The 22145-nt window shown below is 43.4% G+C and overlaps 1 protein-coding gene across 1 annotated transcript in view; it reads left to right on the plus strand.

Annotated features, from left to right (window-relative positions):
• chd7 (chromodomain helicase DNA binding protein 7) overlaps positions 1-22145 on the plus strand; it is a 98797-nt gene that overhangs the window by 6885 nt on the left and 69767 nt on the right. The window contains exon 2 of the mRNA XM_037787591.1: positions 19773-21349. Coding sequence (XP_037643519.1) covers positions 19894-21349 — 1456 coding nt within the window. The 5' untranslated portion in view covers positions 19773-19893. The remainder of the gene's footprint in view (positions 1-19772; positions 21350-22145) is intronic.

Here is a 22145-nt window from a genome sequence, read left to right on the forward strand (position 1 = left end):
TGTTGTTTGTCTCCATCTCTTTCATCTTGCCATCTATCGCTCCACCTCCCACCCTTCACCCACGCACCAACACTCCCTTCTCTACCCATGCATGAGCTCCCTCCTCTTCTTTCTACTCTTCATTCTCACCCTTTCCATCTCTCTCTCCATCTTTGCCTGCCTGTCTGTTTCCTCCCCCCTCCCCTCCCCTCCATTCCCCTCCCCTCCAGTCCTCTCATTTCCAGCCAAAAGGTTAGCGGGGGTCTTTAGCACCGTGGTGACATTCAAAACTGAGTGTCATCGCTGTCTCTCTCGCTCTCGCTCATCCCTCCCTCTCACCTGTCTCTCCCTCTGCCCCCTCCTCCCCCTCCTCCTCCACCTCCTCCTCCTCCTCCTACACTTTCCTCCCCCATCCCCCCATCCTCCTCCTGCAGCGAGGGCCTTCTGGACCAAGTGCTGTGCCTAGAAGAGAGGCTGGCGTTAATACAGCTCTCAAGTGTTAGTGTGTGGGCCGTACGTGTGATAGAGGAGACGGCCTGTCAAGTACATCTCTGACCCATATGTGTGCGCGCCTTTTTAATCTATCCTTGACCTCTCCCAGCGTTGATGTGTGCCTGCCATATCCTGTTTTCCTCTCTTCCATCCTTCAGCTCTCGTCGTACACCAACCTCACCGCCGCTGGGAAACAAATAAGCAAAGCTAAACTCTCCACTGGAAATATGTGGGAGTTTTTTGTGTCATCAGCTGCTGATGAATCCCATCGCCGAAAAAACTGGCGCCACGCAAATCTCATCAGTTTCCCCCCCGACGCACGCTATGGTTTAATGGCACTGTCGTGGCATCCACGCATCCTTCCTCATTTCTCTCCTCGAGTGATTCACATTGCTGATGAAAGGTTAAGTGCTGCTTGCTTGTGGAATCAACATCCAGTTAGGACGATGGAGATGGATGCGAGGTCAGAGAGGGGAGAGATGTATTTAAAAAGGAACAATGTTAAGCACATGCAAGAGAAGATGTACGCATCTCTCCAGTAAACCCGTTCCCATCACTCCTCCTCTTAAATGACACTGATGCGTCCATTATTGGGAGCTAATAGAGCTGGGACGATTCTCCTATCTCCCGATTCGATATTTATTGCGATTTTTGTTCACTTTTTTAACATTAGACCATGAGAAAAAGGTGAATCATACTCTTCTAGGGACTTTTACTTTGGAAAATATCTAAATTAATCCAGTAAAAATATTTGTTTTTGCATGTATGTAGTCAGAGATATCCTGAAGTCAAATATATCAGTCATTGTCAGGAATTATTTATTAAATTTAACACGTGTATACTTCCTCTAACTTTGCCACATCTGTCTCTAGCTCTCCCGTCAGATCCATCGGGGCCGTTTGAATGCATTTAACATAAATGTCAGTATATTGGTGCTCTACAATTATAGCGTTGGTGGCCCATTTGACCACGGAGATGAGAGCGACGGCCGGCTCAACCGCACGTTACCGCAATACGATAACGTATCCTGTCCATGACGGAGCTAGCATGCAGCTTTAGCCGTGAAGTTTAGCTCTGCTTTTCCTGTCAATGTGTGAAACCTAAAGTGTTTCCATACTTTACTGGATGTGTAGTGTTTATCACGTAGGATTTAACATGTGAGGGTGCAGGTCGTATCCACGCCGACTGTCCGCCGTTTTTCGACTTTTTCGTTTCGGCTCACTGCGGCGGTTTGTTTTGGTTGACAGATACAGATATGACGTCACGATACTTAGACTACAACAATAAAAACGGTAACTTCCTTCTACCTCCACATAGCCTCAAATGAATTAAATATATCGATTCTTGCATTAAAAATACAATGTCAAAATCATAAAAAAAAATATCGCGATACATAGGTGAATCATTTTTTCCCCCCACCCTTATCAGCTGTAGTTTTCAAAAAGATCCTGAGCTGGATTCAAACCCACTACGGAAGCACTTCTGATCCTGTAGAGCGCATTGACTCTGGAAAAAGGGGTGTGCATTTGTGAGGCCCAGGGGAGACGTTACCCCCACAGCTTCATAGGAAGGACTCTGGAAGTTAATTGGTTGTTAGCAGGCAGGCAGGTGGGGCAGGGAGGGGAACCAGCCAATCCCCGGGGACCCGGTCCAGACCTGCCTGTCCCATTGGTCTAAAAGGGCATGTCAATAGCAGTGATTGATTAGGGAGGTGTGGGGGTAGCATGCTGGGGAGCCCGGTCTATATACTGTGTGTGTGTGTGTGTGGGGGTTTGCTCTCGCTAGTTTCTTCAGAATTGTTGGGAAATTCCTCATGTAAACCCTTTTCTTTGGAAGCTCATATCTTATTCAGATTTTGCTAAATATGAAAATCTAGACCGAGAATCAGAAAAAGTACTGCCTCTGATGTAGTTGCTCAGAAATGTTTCCAAAGCTTCATCTTAACGTTCGTTTGCACGGGGGATGACAAATCTCTCAACAGCACCAAAACCACTTGGTGGTTTTTCTGAACAGGCTGAAGAGACTCCCCAACTAGTGACGAATCGTGTAGTTTTTTGAAAAGTCTACCCCCTTTGAAAGTTTGATGAGAGTTGCAGGGGGTTTCCCCCCAGAGCCGGTAACGGTGGCAGTGTGCCACTGCGATAACTCATTTGCATCACTGAGCAACAATTTCTCCCCCCCCCCACCCCACTAACCTGCAACAGTTTGATTTCTGATTTTCATTTAGTAGGTTCATTGACTTTCAGAGGGATGTGATCTTTTTAAATGAATGGGACACACACTGGTGTGATGTCAGCAGCAAGCCACACAGTCTGAGGGGGGGGAGGCTGTGGTAGAAGTAGAAGCTGTGGTCCAGCCAGTCAGACACAACGGCGAGGGTTAAACCATCATTGGTTGTCATCCTGAAGGGGTCAATATACGTCATCTAACCTGGCGTCTTGACCTTCTTCGTGACGGGGAGCTGAATGTAGGTCGGACACCAAAGCAGTCTCATAAAACATAGGTTGAACATACAGTATGTCTTGTATAAATGGAGTTTGAGTATATAGATTATCCTCTTCCGAGCCCACAGCAAAAACTGCCGATGGCGATACCTGGGCTTTGGGTATTGGCCGATGCCGAGCACCGATCTGATCCCGGTGTTTGATTAATAAGCTGTATGCTTCACTGTGTGGAAATGACTGGGATCATTCTGTTATGTGTAAGGCAACATCAGGCTTGACTTAAACATTGCTTTCCTGACTTTATAACAAAATGCAACAAATAAATGCATAGAGACAAATTTACTGAATTGTAATTTATTATTAAAATAATAAATCGTACACCAGCAACTTGGTAACAAAATTTTTTATAAATCTTAAAGGAATTACAATTCAACTGTAAACCTTTTTTAATGCAGCAACAAATTGGTCAAAAATGTAAGCTTTAAAAGATCCACAGAGCAGCGTTGTTGCGGTTTGAGCAGCATCAGTTTGGCAGATCTGCATCGCTTCTGAGAGCGTTTCACCTCATCACCACTACACATCCTTGTCTAGGTACCCTTTATAATAGAGTTGTAGAGTCCTGCTTCCAAACAAACAACTCCAATACTGTTTGACATCCAGCATAGGACAATATGAAACCATTTTCCATGTTTCTGAAAGGTTTCAATGGTGTCAATCGATTAAAATATGTAATCGCGATTAATCGCAAATTTTTTTATCTGTTCAAAATGTACCTTAAAGGGAGATTTGTCAAGTATTTAATACTCTTCTCAACATGGGAGTGGACAAATATGCTTGCTTTATGCAAATGCAAGTATATATTTATTATTGGAAATCAATTAACAACACAAAACAATGACAGATATTGTCCAGAAACCCTCACAGGTACTGCATTTAGCATAAGAAAAATATGCTGAAATCATAACATGGCAAACTCAAGCCCGACAGGCAACAACAGCTGTCAGTGTGCTGACTTGACTATGACTTGCCCCAAACCGATGTGATTATCATAAAGTGGGCATGTCTGTAAAGGGGAGACTCGTGGGTACCCATAGAACCCATTTTCATTCACATATCTGGAGGTCAGAAGTCAAGGGACCCCTTTGATAATGGCTGTGCCAGTTTTCCCTTGCCTTAATTTAGCATAAGTTTGGAGCGTTATTTAGCCTCATTTGTGACAAGCTAGTATGACATGGTTGGTACTGATGGATTCATTAGGTTTTTCTAGTTTCATATGATACCAGTATCTTCACTCTAGCTTTAAAGCTGAGCCCGCTACAACCTACAAAACGCAAGTTGTGTTAAAGCGTTAAAGAAATTAGTGGCGTTAAAACGAATTTGCGCTCTTATCGCGTTAACTTTAACTCTTTTCCACGTCTCACCTCCCTCTGTTCTCTATCACTCCCTCTTACTCTCAACGCCATCATCACATACACACCTGCATCCTTCACCTCTTGATACACTCACAGATGCGAGTGATTTTCAAAGGCTAGACGGAGTCAGTTTCAGAGACCTTATAACAGGTTCTTTAGCTCAGTGAGCACATGGATACACTCTCTCTCTCTCCCTCCCTCTCTCTCTCCACTAGCAGGTTCCTTGGCCTCCCCCCTGTGGCCTACTTCTCTCTCTCTCTCTCCGGTGCCGGTCTCTCGGCCTCTGTGTCCTCTGGGATCAGACTGGTAGCCGGCCAGTGGTTTTTCCTACCACATGGTAAAGGCAGGGAACAGATTGGATAAACACAGCCCTTTCCTGCTGACCCACCCCCGCCGTCGACCACCCCCCCATCCTCTCTCCGCAACACACACACACACCCCGGCATGCACACTGCGCACACACACACTGTCCATTAACGAAGCAGCCGTGCGTAAAATAACCAGATTTTCTCTAGCTTCACTGCCTCTCTCTTTCTTCTCTCGCTTTCTTGATCCCCCCCCAACCCTCCTCCTCCTCCTCCTCCTCCTCCTCTTCTTCTCTCTTCCTTCCTTCCGGGCCTCAAATCCCAGCCCCAAACACACGGCCCTGCATCCCCTCACTTGAGCGTAATTACACACACAGCTAGCCAGCTCCTGCGTGCTGTCCTCCATTTGGGAACAAAGGTATAAATTATAGCGGCTTAGATCCTGGCGGTAATGGGAGGTGGGTGGGTGCACACGTGTCCTCCAGAGGAAGAGGGAGATCACTCCTTCAGGTGTCTAGTTAGTTAGGTCCGCTACGCCTTTACGGTGGAGTTTGTTTCAGTGGCTTGTTTGTCTGTCTGCGTCTCGGTGGAAAACTGGTGTTGTTGACATGGCAGAGATTTCCTGTAGTAAAGCCTGGAGGCTACAGACAGTTTAGCTGCCAAACTTTCAACGGCACAGACAGGACTGCATTGAGCTGCTGTTGGCTAATCTCTCTTCCTTCTTCCTTCCGTCACCCCGGACCAACACCGCATACACACAGAGGGTTTGTTTTCATCGAGTACGGAACTAGTTAGTTAACAAATCAAATCGGCTTATTTCCTTATTTGGCCAAAAACGTTTTATTGTTAAAAGAAGCTGAATAAGGAAGGGCTCTGTCTTAGCTCTCAAGATGTGACTTGGTGCATCAAGAGGAGAACGACCACATGCAAATTGTCCACCAGATTCCTCAGACTGAAAACAAATCACAATAAACATAAGCTTTCGAAAATGTGTAGAGCAGGAAACGGGAGAGGTGTGTCACAGAGGGCCTGCAGGTATTTATACCAGCCAAAGTTTACACCAGGTGACGTCACGGACTAACACGCCTTCAGTCAGACTGGAAGAACGGTTGCATCACCGGCTGTAAGGGTTGGTCGGAGTGCCAACTTGGATACTGTGGGACCTGCAACTTTCCAGGCATCACAATGTAATTTCATAATGCCAGAATTGCTATATTTGCTTTATTTGATGCATGTTTATGCAGAGGTAGAAAGAAGTTACTTCTTTTATTGTTGTAGTAACGTGACGTCACATCAGCTCCGTATCCGTCAACCAAAACAAACAACAGCGAGCCGAAACGAAAAGTAGAAAACGGCGGAGGGTATACGTTGATCCGACCTGCACCCTCACATGTTAAATCCAGCGTGGTAAACACTACACATCCAGTAAAGGATGGAAACACTTTCACACATTGACAGGAAAGGAAAAAGATTATAAAGAAAATACCACTAATTTGAGATGGAAATGTCTTTATTCTTTGATTTTTGGGTTGCTGGAATTTTTTTTATAAATATTGTCAGACAATGACTGATATATTTGACTTCAGGACATCTCAGACTACATACTTGCTGAAAATCAATCATATTTCCCAAAGTAAAAGTCCCTAAAAGTGTATGATTTAACTTTTTCTCATGGTCTAGTGGTAACAAAAAGTTAACAAATCGCAATAAATTGTCATTTCAATACTTAAAAATTGCAATACATATCAAATTGGCATCATGTATTAGTACAAGTAGGTGATATACATTTAAACTGCACAATACTGGGATCCACTAGCTCCAGTACTTTGAATATACTTCTACGTGTAAGTTGCAGTATATGTATGTGTTTTTATTAGAATTAGTGTATAGAGTTAGGGTTTGTGTTGGATGAAGGCCCCTCAGCGAGTGACCATGTAGCACCGCTGGCTGCCAGAGAGGCCGTTCAGCTGCACTAACTTGGCAGTGATATTTCTGTGGTTTCGGCTTGGCCTCAATAATTGTGGTTTGACAGAGCTGCACAGTCGGTGTGAATTCCTGAGCCTAGCTGGTGACTGTCAGTTAATTCATCAAGCGGGCTAAAACTGTACGTGTCAGAGCCGCTCTGTGATTGCTAATGGTTTCAGGTGGGGTGGAACTTGTGGAGCTGTTAATTATGTTGTTGGACTCGCAGGCTCATTTGCCTGCCCCGTTTCATATTTCTTCTCACTTTGTTTAAACCGGATAATAAAAATGTCGGCCAACCTCAAGGTCAAAGTCCTGATACACTATCTGAAGTTTTATTTTGGGATTTGGTTTGCTCGGGGTTACGACACATAAGAGAAGCAAAGGAAAGGTCCCCGTCTCTCCCATCCTGAAACTATCTCAGCTGTTCAGAGTGCTTCTGTTTCATTTCCTAGGAATTACCAGAAGCCAGTAGCAGGTTACGTGACCTGATGTCATCATACAGCCTACTGCATGCTCAGTTTTAAAGCTAGAGTGAAGATACTGGCATCATATGAAACTAGAAAACCTAGAATCTATCGGTATCAACCATGTCATACTAGCTTGTCGCAAAGGAAGCTAAATAACGCTCCAAACTTACTCCAAATTTTGGCGAGGGAAAACTGGCATGGCCATTTTCAAAGGGGTCCCTTGACCTCTGACCTCAAGATACGTGAATGAAAATGCATTCTATGGGTACCCACGAGTCTCCCCTTTACAGACATGCCCACTTTATGATAATCACATGCAGTTTGGGGGCAAGTCATAGTCAAGTCAGCACACTGACACACTGACAGCTGTTGTTGCCTGTTGGGCTGCAGTTTGCTATGTTATGATTTGAGCATATATTTTATGCTAAATGCAGTACCTGTGAGGGTTTCTGAACAATATTTATAAATGTCTTGTGTTGTTAATTGATTTCCAATAATAAATATATACATACATTTGCATAAAGCAGCATATTTGCCCACTCCCTTGTTGATAAGAGTATTAAATACTTGCCAAATCTCCATTTAAGGTACATTTTGAACATAAAAAATGTATTTTAATCGATTGACAGCCCTTGTTACAACTCTTCTGTGTATTCCTCCAGCATTCAGTGTTATATAACATTTTATTCAGGGTTACTTTTGACACGAACATGGACAAGTTCACTGAACTCTGACTATATGTCTTGAACTAATCTGCAAATGAATCAGTTTCAGATAAACAATCTGATACTTGGTACTTCCCCCCCTCTTGTCACGCATGCTGAAGACGAAAAAGAGTCTCTTAATTATTTAATTTGACGATTCTATGTGAAGGATTGTCTTTTGTAGGAATATTGTAAGAGTTTTTCATTTCACAATAACAGGTTGAATGACTAATATGTACTTAGTTGCTCAGTATTGGCCAATCCATTTAATGATGCAGTGGGAATCACTTCTTGGTGCACCACTAATGACGGAGAGGAGGAGCGGCTCTTTCACAGGGATGATGGAGATTTTTCTTTTATCAAGTCATGTCCCTTCAGACTGACCTGTAATGAGTTGCTTAGAGTTTCATCATGTGCAGGCCGCCGTGCAGGCTCTGAAATCACTGATAAACATCAGTGTGGTCTTGTGAAACCACAAAAGTGAACACAACTTCCCAGTCGTGTTACTATACGTTTTCTCTCTCTGTCACTGTCGGGCCTGCTACGCTGGCTGCTGATAAAGCACTTCCCCATGTTAACCGTCTGGTATTGTAGCCCGTGCTGCTGTGTTGTATGCCTGCAGCTAACCATAGTCTTTATTGATTCATCTGTTTATTATTTTCTTAATTAATTAATCATATCTCAAAGTTGACATTCATTTTCTTTTCCTTTTTTTTTTAAAAACTTTTTATTACCTTTCAACAGGTACAGTCGTACAGCACAATCACATGTATTGACATGACACAACAGGGTCATAGGTGTCTGTAGGAGGCAGTCCGTGAGCTTCGGCATCCCCACAATGTCCACACATCGTTCCATGAAGTAGGAATGAGTAATATTTTTCGTCCATAGGCCCAGAGAATACAATAAATGTACAGGGAGAAAAAAATAACATTTATTTATTCTTATATTAGGAGAGAAGAGAAAATAAGTATAGAAAAGAAATTGAAAAAGAATAAATAAATAGATAAATAAATAATAATAAAATAAAAATGAGAGATAAAGTTAGAAAATAGAAATAAAAGAATAAAAAAATAAAATTGGAAAAATAATAAACAAAAATAAATAAAAACGAAATGGAGAAAAGAAATATATATTAATTTGACATTCATTTTCAAACAGTTGTTTGTTTTGTCTGACCAAGAGTCCGAAACTAATATATAAAGATCTGGTTTAATATCATAGAAGACGAAGAAAACAAGAAGATATTCCTATGTGAGAAGCAGGAACCTGTGAATTTTTAATGAAATTATTTAAATGGTTAGTCAATTATCAAAATGGTTGCAGATTGACTTTCCACCTCTCAACTGATGATCGATTAATTGACTAATTGTTTCAGTGGTGTTCAAACTGTGTGTATGTCTCTGTTGTCAGACAACTGCACAAATATGAAATGAGGGATTTAGTTGTTGCTTATAAATGCTAGTCTAAATGAGCAATATTTTCTGTGCTGCTGCACTAGAACTATCAATCAAAACACTATTTCGGGTCTCTCAACTAACTTTTTTTTTTTTTTTATCATCCTCCCGGAACCGTCCCGAAATACCACCTAAGCCGTCGAGAAATGAATGTGAACCGTCCCCGCATTAAAAATCTTTGTTTTTCTATATTATCTTTAATCATTCAAAGTGACCTTTAACATGAATTGATGAAAGTGTTTTATATTTATTCATAAATTAATGATTTATCCATTTATTTATTTTATTTTAAAGTCCTTTTTGTTTTTGTTTTGATGTTAACAATGCAGGCAGCAAAATTAAATTATTTTTTACATGTAAAATGTAGCATTTAGTCAAAAAACAAAATTTTGCATATAGGACCCCGAAAAGCTAGAACCGGCCCTGCTAGCTGGCGCGTCTTAAAGTTGGAGGAGCTGATGATGCACTTGTCATGGGGAGCGGAGCAGCAGCATGTTCCCACGGACACAATGCGACGAAGAGATCTCATTGCAGCCTTATTAATCAAAGAAGATGAAGAGGAGGAAGTAGGTTAACATCACTAACATGATTTGAGCTGTTGCGGAGTTCTGACTCCATATAGTTAACGTAACGTTATCGTCCGCTCACTCACTGTAAATGCAAACGTCGGCTGCTGACACGTTAGTGAGCGTTAACTGTAACTTTACTGTTAACATCAAACAGTCTAGCGTTAGCTTGAGCCCTGCATTTATTGGTTGTGAAGTTGTCTGACAACATTAGGGGTTGGGGGAAAAGAAATCGTGGGTTTGTTGCTACAGGTACTAATGAGAAAAATGGAGTATCGTCCAACTTAGGGAAAGTTTGTTGTTTCTTCTATCTTGATGCTTGTGACGTGAACAGTACCTGGTATGTGCACTTCAATCTGTTGGATCGGCCAGCACTTTATGTTCCCAGGTGATGGCGGCAAAAGTTGAGCCAGATTCAGTGTTTTTTTTTGCTGTGATTAGTCGTAGGTTGCTATGATTGTTAGAATGAATGTGGTCTGTCCTCCTCACCACGTGTGTTGTGGCCGCGGCCGGGGAGGGGAGTGTAAAAAGGCCTCATCCTTTGATGAGATTTGGCGTCTAAAGCGGCACACTGACCGTTCACCTAATTCCTTCTGCAGTGACAGCTGGGCCTCAATGCCAAACCGCACATGTGTTCCTGTGTGTGTGTGTGTGTTTGCTATAAGAGACGAGAGCTCAAGCTCGGGCTGAAATGGCAGAGGAAGTGGTACAGAAAGTTACACAAAACAAAGCAGGGGAGAGCAGCGTCTATTCAGTGACTCTTAGACTGAAGGAGTTTTCACTCTGGAATAGAGGGATTAACAACACTAGAGAAAGAGAGAGAGAGAGAGAGATGAAATGGACCAGAGGGAGGTGACATGTAGAGGGAAAGTGTCCAGCTCCGTCCCGGGTGCGGACAAATGTTATCTGGTGGGAGGCTGATTTTGTAACGGCCAGACAAAATCCGAGGAGGACAAGTGGAGGAAACAATCTCTCGCCTTCCTACTTTTAACTGTGATCTGATGAAATCCTCAAGGCTGCTGCTGCACACACGTGCACATTTTAACACACACACACACACACACTGTAGCCAGCAAATGCTTATACAGCTACATTCATTCTGTATTGTAGAATTCACGGCGGTCTAATGTAGTGCGCCTCTGACTGAGTTGACAGGAAATCAGTTGCCTTCGTAGTAACTTGCTGCAAAGGATGTGAAATTACACTCAATTACTCTCACCTGACACACACACACACACACACACACACACACACACACACACACACACACACACACACACACACACACACACACACACACGGTCACATGCGGAAACCTTTTTTTTCTTCCTGTAGTGATTGAAATGCACGGGAAGTGATGTAACTCAACAGTGTGTTCTAGTAGCAGAAGTTCTCTAACAGCAGCAGCTGAAGCGCTGCTTTAACTGTGTGTTAGTGTCTGTTGGGCTGTTACACTGTTAGACAATGTTTGAATGATACAGAACATGTTTAGATTAATGTAGAGCTGCTAAAGAGTTGCTGGTTCCAGCCTCTCAGGTGTGAGAATTTGCGGCTTTTTTATATAATATTTTATATAATTATAAATCTTTGTGATTTTTATGTGTGTTGGTTGGACAAAACCAGCAATTTTGAGATGTAACTTTGCACTCTGGGAAATTGCAAGAGGCATTAAAGTGATTCATTGGAGAATAATGGATAATAACATTTAAAGGGAACTTATGTACGAATCAGAAATTGCTTGTTAACAGCGACACCTGTGGATGTTAAGTCAACGACAGTCAGAGTCCTGTTGCTCGCGCTTGTGCTCGCACTACAGTGCTACAGTGAGCATCAGTAGCAACATTAGCCAGCTAAAACCACAATATCACTCTATATTTCACATGCTGGCAGTTATGTTAGCTTACCTGTCCAATAGGAATTTAGTCAGATGTGGTCTGCTTTGATACCCAAAACCAAACGAGGGTTCCTCTGTGAATCGAAGCCCCGACGTCGGTCATGTTCCTGTTTTGCAAGACGAGCTTCACTAGATATAACTTTGTTTGTTTTGTTCTTCCCCTGGAGTTTGTGTGTTGGAGTCTGAGTTGGGTTGGAGGCTGGTCGTTTGTTGGCGTTAGCGGACTCCATTTCTAACCGAACCTTAACTATCGTTGCAAACTGTTAGCGGAGCTGAAGAGAGCAAAGGCACTCGCGGGTGCGCATGATGCCACATCTGTTGGATTTTCCCGGAAAAAACAGCCATCCACAGGCTGATAGAGGAAACCCAGAAAGTCGTGGAAGGTCTCATTTTATAGGTTATTTTACAACCTGTTCACACATTAGTAATAAAAACGATTTAAAAAGGTTTAAAAACTTTTATAAAGTCCCTTTTAGAGGTTTGTTGAATGGTTGGGGTTTTAAAGGAATAAGAAGTGTTGGGGATTCTGAACACAAATTTTAAACCTAATACACTTCTATCTACATTGCCAGGTATGCTTGTATCAATGCATGTGTACAGTGTTGACTATGTGGTGGACTGGAATCAGCACTCAAAAGTGTAGCCAAGCTTCGCAAAAGGCAGTAGTAATGGAATCAAATCTTATCCAGAGTTTAAATAAGGAGCTTCTGAATTCAGCACTTATCAAACTGTGTCAGGTCAAAAGTGATGGCGAGATGGACCAGATGACTTGGTGATGACACAAACTGATTCTGTTTTTATGCGAAGGCCAATATTTGCTCCATTTATTATTGCACATATCAGGGTTATATCCTTTTTATCTGAACTACTTTTGGTAGTGAAAATTGACATATTAAATAATGTGTGTACTTACACTCACAAGTATTTTATCTGACTTTTGAATCGTGGGGAGTCTCGTCTTGTGTACAACTTGTAGAGAACTTGGGAGCGCTTGATTTGATGCAGCAGATCTCTCTTTGTTAATCCAGATGTGTCAGAACTAGTTACAAGAGTGATAGAAGAGTGGAACTACAGGTTCAACTGTCAGATGAGTCCAGATGTTGTGATATCTGTTCTGGTGGCATGTTCATGCTCTAGATGTACAGAACCAAGTTGTGATCGAACCAATTAATCATTTAATGAAATATTGTTCGATGTAAATACAGGGATGTTAACATCTAATATCTATATATCGTACGATAAGTCAATAACATAAAAATGACCAAGGTAATGTCCATTTATCGTACGATAACGTCAAAAAAACTGTGGTCGATAAGTTGATAATGTACGAATTATTGAGGTCATGTCCATATATCGTACGATAAGTTGATAACGTAAAAATAACCAAGGTCATGTTCATATATCGTACGATAAGTCGATAACGTAAGAATGATCGTGGTCATGTTCATATATCGTACGATAAGTTGACAATGTAAAAATAACCAAGGTCATGTTCATATATCGTACGATAAGTAAATCATGTAAAATGATTGCAGTCATGTCCATGTATCGTACGATAAGTCGATAACGTAAAAATAACCAAGGTCACGTCCATATATCGTACGATAAGTCGATAACGTAATCATTGTGTTAAGCCTACCTATAGCACGTTACATAGAATCACTGCTTAAACAGACAGCTGTATCACTGCTGAGGCTTTGAGAATAACAAAGACGTGTATATATGAGTGTGTGTGAGATGTGTGCATGTCTTGCCTGTTGCTGACCATAATATAGTAGTTGAGCAGCACCTGTCTTCCTGTCTTTGTGTTGGCGGCTTGTTTATGGTTCAGAGAGATGGGAGGAAAAGGGTTTGTTAATTGCTATTTACACAACAAGAGTGGATGCTCTCCCATCAGGCATTGTGGAGGCAGCAGAAGTCCCAAAGGGGCTGAAGGAAGTCTGTTTTCCTGTAGTCCTGTATCATGCTAATGGGACCGTTGGCTTTCTACTGCCTGAATGGCTGCTCTTTATTGTCACTTTGAAAAGTGATGGTGATACAGTAAAGCCCCTTTTTGGGAACATTTTGGGTACTAGGGACTAGCATTGTCAGAGAAATTGTTTGGTCTTAGTTATTTGTCACTACTTGAATTTCAAACTTTGATACAATACCTTGAAAAATATTGATGATCGATACGATTTTCGATTCCATGGGGAAACATTGAATGCATACAATTTTAGATTTTTATTCAAACATAAATATATCAAGGCTATAACATGATAACGACTGTTCTTTTCTTAGCCAGTAGCAGTGGACAGCCGAATACTGTCTAATATTGAACACTAAGCTTGGGTGGTAATTAGGGAGGTGACCGCGAGGAAGTTTTCCCACCGGCTGTGACCGCTCCGTCCTCCTCGCGGCGATTGCCTCATTAATGTTATGGTTCTCTTATAGCATTGGGTTTGAATCTGAAATATTTATAAAAAAATATTTATAAAATCCCTATGACTTTCAATACCGTCATAAATACAGATGCTGCGCTTTCTATGATGCCATATTGATCTGATGTATTGTAGTGCACAGCACGCACCAGAGGTTGTATACCAGGTCTGATCAGGGCCTCAGGCTCTTAAGGTGGACTGGCTTTTAAGGTGGATCACCTATTCTCCTTTTAGTGACAAGACGCTCATCCCTCCCCCGGTGTATACCCCGGTGAAATGTATGAAAAAACAGATACCACCCAAGCCTTTTGAACATATAATCCCCTTTAATGAGCTAAAACCATTGTGCTGTCCTCTCCTGGTACACAATGTCTCCACCTAGTGTTGAGTTTGAGTTTTGACCCTGTGAGGTTGCTGTAGTTGGTCAGTATGGAGTGTTGAAGCAGCAGCGTAGCCCATTAAGCTAGCAATGTGAAGTCAGCAGCTATTGGTTCCTTTCCACAGACCACAGGGAATAGTATGCCTGTAAGAATGAGCACACGCGTTATCGCGATGCTAATTTCCGTTAAAATTCGCGACTGGAAATTCCCATTACGCGTTAGCAGCGAGCTAACTAGGACTAAGTGCGAGTAATTTGCCACATGGTTGTAGCAGTCATGCTAGCTATGTTAGGAGTTATTTCAGCATTATTCTGCCAAACTAAACACCCAACGTTCAGGGAGGGCGGAACAACCATAACAAAACCCGCAAATTACTATATTCAACCGGAGCGAACGAGACGAGTGACAACAAGACAGCCCAGTGAGTGAGAGGAGGCAGCGGTGTGTGTGAGTGTGTGTCAACTCGCTGTCGGAGAGAAGAGAGAGCAGAAAGTGCAGCTGGTACCCGTGTATCTATACTGCAGAAAATGAGAAACAGTGTGAAATATTCAGTATTGATATGCATTGAAAAATACATACACTCAAAAGAGGTTACATTACTTGACACTCTGCTCAGTGGCTGCTTAAAATCTAAGAATATCAGTTTAACAGGCTTTTTCTGTGATGTTTACAAAATGAGACAAATAGTGTAAAAGTGTTGTGTACTCAAAAGTTTGTTTTTTTCTGTCTAATTTAAGAGAGCAAGGTAGATTTTTAAAGTTACAGCTTTCAGAGTTCCTGGCAATAGCAGATGGTGGAAGGAATGAAAAGCTGGTGGACAAATCAGTTCCAACATTTTTATCCCGTTGAGTAACGCTGAAGAGAAAACATCTGCCTTGTGACAGGAAGCAGACGGGTTTTATGTGAAGTTACACTAGCGCTAACGATGCTGCCACACCGCAATACAGACTCTACCAGTTATTGTCGTAATTACAAAACCGTTACTATATCACTGAGATACTGATTAGCTCCGTGATGGACTAGCGAGCTGTCCAGGATGTACTGAACCTCTTGCCTAATGCATGCTGTGATAGGCCCAGCCAGCTGTACACTCAAACACAGCTAACACTTTAGGTACCCGTCGAAAACTCAGCGGCCACAACAACCAATTTACACAATTCTCGATACCAATTCGATACCATGGTAAAAAAAAAACAATAAATCCCATGTAATTCAACACGCACTCCTTTATTAAAACATTTGAACATTACAAAAAACAGAGGCATGTAGCCTTTAGGTAATAAATAAAAAGAAACATGTAGCCATAAAGTATTTAAACCAAACAATATTGTCTGAATGTCTGTCTGTAAGGTGTTTTGCTAAATTGGAAGTATTTCCTCCATTGGAAAGAAAAGTACGACGACACCGTTACTTGTAAGCGTATACTGCCCCCATTAGATCCGGAAGAATCGCATCTCCAGTACCTCCGCTCAGGTACCAAATGACCATTACAGGCATCGTTCGGTACCTTTGGTACCGAAGAAAACGAGTTCCGTCACATTTTTTGAATTTTGGTACCGAGGTACGGTTCTCGTGACATCCCTAGTCCCTGGTGCTACATCGCTTAAGTGAGGTACAATTTAGTTATTTAATTGTAGGGGTAGGAAAAAAATCAATTCACCTATGTATCGCGAGTTTGAAATATTTTTTTTTAATGCCAGAATCGATATATTTGCTTCATTTGAGTCTCTGCGGAGGTAGAAGGATGTTACTGCTTTTATTGTTGTAGTCTGAGTAAAGTGACGTCATATCCGTTCCGTCCGTTCTTCAATCAGAACAAACCAGCCGGCCGCCGCAGTGCCGAAACGAAACAGTACAAAACAGCGGAGGATCTGCATGGATACGACCTGCACCCTCACATGTTAAATCCAAAGTGGTAAACACTACTCATCCAGTAAAGTATGGAACAGGAAAAGCAAGCTAGACATCACGGCTAAAGCTGCATGCTAACTGTGTCGTGGACAGGAAACGTTATCGTATCACGGTAACATGCAGTCAAGCCGGCCGTCGCTCTCATCTCTGTGGTCAAATGGGCCGACGCTACAACTGTAGAGCACCCATGTACTGACATTTATGTTAAATGCATTCAAACGGCCCCGATGGAGCTGACCATGGATGTATAAAGAGAACGGAGCTGACAGAGCGCTAGCTTGGCGAAGTTTGCAGAAGTATACACGTGACTACGTCCGTTTTTCAAAATAAGGTGTTAACAAAAGGAACTGTATATACAAAATACATATATAGAAATAAGATTGAAAAATTCCACTAATTTTGAGAGAGAAATGTGTTTATTCTTTGATTTTTGAGTTGCTGGAAAAAAAATGTGATAATTTCTGCGAATGACTGATATATTTGACTTCAGGACATCTCTGACTACATACATGCTGAAAATCAAACATTCTTACTGTATTCATTTAGATATTTTCCAAAGTAAAAGTCCCTACAAGTGTATGATTCAACTTTTTCTTATGGTCTAATGTTAAAAAAGTTAACAAATATCGCAATAAATCCTAATATCGAATCACAATACTTGTAGAATCGCAATACATATCAAATCAGCACCCAAGTATCGTGATAGTGGGAGATAGGTGAATCGTCCCGGCCCTATTTAATTGTACAAAATATTTATTAAAAATGGAAAATTACGTAATGGACTGATAAGTGGATGAGGGAAAATTAGTGGGAGGGAGGTGTGGAGGAGGATAGACATGAGGTGCAGGAGGGGGGAGGGGAGCTCTATAGCGGCAAAAGTTGGCAGGGTGTTTTTTTTGCATTGCACAGAAGCAACAAGCATACCTCCTCCCCGTCCCGGTCCCCGATATAAAAGGCGTACACACACTCATTCATGCATGCTCAGATCCACCTACCTCCACCCTCTCACTCATGCAGACTGGGGGTTGCGTCGGCCACCCAGTTCTCGGATGTAGATTATATGTACACACCTCTTAGAGTCCTAGACTTTTACACTCAAATTAACTAGTTGACTAATAGTAAAGTAGTGTTTATTTTCCTTTTACCCAGAACAACAGTCACACACAGAGGCTAAAAGGTTCGCGGGTGGTTAACTCCCTTGTCTTCACACATCTGTCGAGGCTGACTGGATAGTTAGCCAGCTGAGCGGCTTGCCGGCCGAGTAGCTACTGACTGACCGACCGGTTTACGTAAAAGCTCTCTGGTTGATTTCTGGCTGGCTGGATGGCAGCTGCTGCTGTTCAAACAGAGTTGCATCTGCTGGGCCCTTTGTTCTAATACACACTCATACACACACACACACACACACACACACTCGATGACTGTGAGTGTGTGTTTGAAAAGAAAGAAGTTCTTTTGTTGGGTAGTAAAATTGAGGTGGGGGAGGGTTTGAGGGCAGTGCTAATATGAAGTGTGTGTGTGTGTGTGTGTGTGTGTGTGTGTGTGTGTGAATGAGTTTTTTTTCAATGGGTTTTTCATGTCTTTTTTTTCTGGCGTGGTTATAACTGATTAACTTGCTAAACATGCAAGTTAATCTTTTGCACCTCTGCTCAGCAGGTAATAAGGCTACTTATAAATGCGGTTTATGATGATAAGTTAGTTGAGTGCTTTTGGAGAAACTACATATCTGAGATTTCCTGGCAAATATTGCAATTTAAGTTGTGAAAATGTCCTATAAAGGCCTATATTGGGGCCTAAATGGTTAAATCTAGTTTATTCTACATGTATTTCTGCATGAAATGTAGGTCCAAAACAAGGGTTTTTAACCAGGTGGTTGGAGAAAAGTCAACTTTTAAGTTACCTTTAAGTACGAGCTACAGCTTTGGTTAACTATGTGACATAAACTAATGGCTCAACTCAACTCACTTTTGGTATCGGGTCCTTTTCTCTCTTTCGTTTTCCACTCTGAAATAGTACCTCCTCAGTGTAGGCAGGACTCTCAGCTGATTGCCATAGCAACACCTGGCGAAACTACCGTTACATCATCCTCAACACGACACTGAATCCTTTCATCGGCAACGTCTGCACTTCGTCACTTGTACGGTGTCGTGTACGACGTAGTTTTCAAGTTGCCTTTTTCTAAAATCTGGGTCAATGAATAAAACAATTGCAGTCGCTACTGACGGCAGCTTGGCCATTTAAAAATGGCGTGTTTGTGCAGGAAGTTTTAACTCCACCTCTTAGTATCGGCTCAGCTCGCTTGGATCCTTGACCGAGGTGGTACCAGGTACTATCCACAACTTTTACCAGTGGAAAACCAAAAAATAGTTGAGAAGAGCCGTGCCGTACCATGCAGTGGAAATGCAGCATAAGATATTTCATAATGGATAGACGTGAAATTGATTCATTTTTTGCCATGATATTCAAAAGAAAGTGGTGTGCTATGGCTACATAGTTGTCCATGTATGGTAATAATGATAAGTTAGTTAGGTCTAACAATGTAACGCTGAATTCACACCAGAGCAGCGGTAAAGTGCGGGCTGCGGCCTATGAAAAGCTGCGGCGGCCGCTCCCGAGATCAGCAAGTTGCGGCTGTTTGATTCTACGACCTTAACAAAAGTTGGGAAAAGTTCAACTTTTAGCTGCAAAGTGTGGCCAGACAGGACCTGCAGCCAATCAGTTAACTGATCCTGTGACTCCTGTGACACGGTGACCTGTGTTACTAAGAAACACATGACTACGCCGCCTGGCTGGTGTGAATTCGATGTTATATGTTTGATATTGAGCTCTCGCCCCCTTATGTTTATACAATTGACTTTTTCCTGCTTGCCTAACTACCTGTATGAAAACACAATACTGCTCATCTACATCTCTGTTGGTCTAAGTATATAAACAAGTGTACTTCAGAGTGTCATGGCACTGTTCATGCCAGTATCAACAATATGCCAGTGGGTAAACTTGGCATGTTGCTATATTTTTGAGCAGTCAAATTGCCGTTAACAAATTCACCACAATTGCGTTATCATTCCTTATTCACACAGGAAGATGACGAAATTCTGACAAACAATTAGTAAAGCATGTTTCAAGTCATCGGAGGCAGAAGTTGTGTAATGAATCTTCCTCTGAACGTGTCTGTAACTTTCTGTCAGGTCTGCTCAGACAGTCATCAAGGAGCTCTCTGACTGCATTCATCACAGTCCAGCTTTCAGAACAGCACTTTATTTGAAGCATACAGCAGCCTTTTGGTCTCATGCACTAATTCCAATTTTTGTCTTTCTTTTGCTCCCCTCCCTCGGTTCTCTTCTTTATCTCCTCCTCCCTCTATCCGTCTCTCCAGGAACCTTAATTAGGACCATGGAGTAGCAAGCTTCAAATTTGCAGCTAGCTGATTAGCTCCTCACTGCACAACACACCTCCCTCCATCCAGTCCCCTCCATCTGTGGGCCCCCCACCCAGCCATGGCGGACCCAGGGATGTTGAGCTTATTCGGGGACGATGCGGGGCTGTTCTCAGATGGATTAGATGGTTTAGGAGACTGCTTTCCTCAGCAGCCTGCTCCTGACCAGTCCAACCCTTTAGCCCAGCAGACTAACCCCGCTCTGAACCACGAGCACCAGGGAAACCGGGGCTACCACCAGGGGATGATCCACGGCGCTGGGCCCGGCCCAGGGCAGCCTAAATTGGGGCAAATGTACGACCATGGCCCCTACACGGGCTACGATCAACCTGGTGCTCCCGGAGGACGAATGATGGCTCAGAATGGTCCCAGCCAGGGGCCACCAAACGTGAACACGGCCATGAATGGCATGGCTTCCCACTACCATAACAACCCAGCTAACCCTAGCAACCCCCTCCATGGGTACCCGGGTGATGCTGGGGGAGCAGGAGGTGGGGGTGGAGTTTGGGGCCAGCAGCAGCAGCAGAGCAGATCAGCTTATCAGCAGCCTCCGACACAACCAGGGGGCGGCCCCAACCAGATGGGGGGCTACCAGATGTCTCAAAGCAACTACGGTGGGATGCAAGGGCCACCTACACCCAATGCAGCCCGCATGAACCAACACTACCCTTCACAGAGCATGGCCCCCCCTCCACAGAGCATGGCACCCCCTCCTGCTCAGGACCCATCTCACTACCTGGGACATGTTGGAATGGGAGGGGCCCAGATGAGACACCCCCAGCCCCAGTCGCAACCCCAGGGCTATCCCAACATGGGCCACACACCCCGATACCCACAGTCCCCCTCCCGACAGCCTCCGCACCAGCACCAACAGGGCATGGGGGGGTTTGGGGGTGGCCAGTTCCCTGGCTATCAGGCCCAGTATGGAGCCATGGGACCTGGGATAGGCCAGGGTGCTAATGCTAACGTCAATGCTACCACAAGCCAGGCCATGGGACCAGGGCAGCTTGGCCAGAGGTTTAACCAGGGATCAGGTCCAGCAGCTGGGCAACAGGGGCAGCGATACCCCCCTGGACCACCACACCAACCGCCGACCCATTCTGCCCCGATGCAGCAGCAGGCAGGGCAGCAGGGCCAGCCTATGCACCCCCAGAATCTGCCCCAGGCCCAAAACCAGCCCCAGTCCCACCTTGCCCCCCCAGCTCAGGGATCCTACCCTTCCCCCTCATCCATGTCCCCCATGCGGGTTTTGGGAACCCCAACACCTCCTCCCCAACAAGGCAGACCCCCTAGCGCTGGACTAGCTGGAACCCCAGAGGTTGCAGGGTACCCGGCCCTGCAGTCTCAACCCAGTGCTATGGCCCAGAGAACTCCCCAAATCCCTCTGTCTGCCCCACACCCCCAACACCAGCAGCCCCACAACATGCCCCCTAATGCAGGGCAGATGTACCCCGGCATGGGGCCGCAACGCGGTCCACAAATGGGGCCCAACAGGCCTCTGCTCCAGCAACCGCAAGGTAAGCACAGGACAGTTGATGCTGCCCCATGTCGCTTTTTCATTGGTCTCACTTTTGGAACTATTCAATCCATTCACTATTTAACCGTATACATTTAAAAACAAAGACACTGAAAGTGAGCAGAACTAAATATGTTGAAAATTATAACAAAAGATCTTGACATGTGCTTTTCTCATACCCTGCATGTAGTATGTAAGTACAAAACGGAGCTGTTAGAGTTACTATGGAATACACAGATGGTTGTGAACCAACGCCAGTATTTCACTCCCAGTGTGATTTTTGTATTTACACTGTTTCTGCTACACGTTCATAGCAGTTGAAATGAGGACGTACAGCATAAGAGTATATTTGAGAAAGCTTTAGTTTTCTTTGTATGTCTCTTCCTCATGAAATACACACATTCCCAGATATGTCAGTGGACAGGTCACACGGACTTGCACTGTTTTAGGGAATCTTCCTCACGGACAGAGATGGTATGCACTGCAGATGTTGTACCAGCAACCCTCCAGAAAACAGTGATTATCATAAAGTGGGCATGCCTGTAAAGGGGAGACTCGTGGGTACCAATAGAACACATTTACATATCTTGAGGTCAGAGGTCAAGGGACCCCTTTGGAAAAGGCCATGACAGTTTTTCCTCACCAAAATGTAGCGTAAGTTTGGAGCGTTATTTAGCCTCCTTCACAACAAGCTAGTATGACATGGTTGATACCAATGGATTCATTAGATTTTCTAGTTTCCTATGATACTAGTATCTTCACTTTGGCTTTAAAACCGAGCCCGCTACAACCTCCAA

The sequence above is a fragment of the Sebastes umbrosus genome, chromosome 12 (genome assembly GCF_015220745.1).
Source record: "Sebastes umbrosus isolate fSebUmb1 chromosome 12, fSebUmb1.pri, whole genome shotgun sequence".
Classification (NCBI taxonomy): Eukaryota; Metazoa; Chordata; class Actinopteri; order Perciformes; family Sebastidae; genus Sebastes; species Sebastes umbrosus.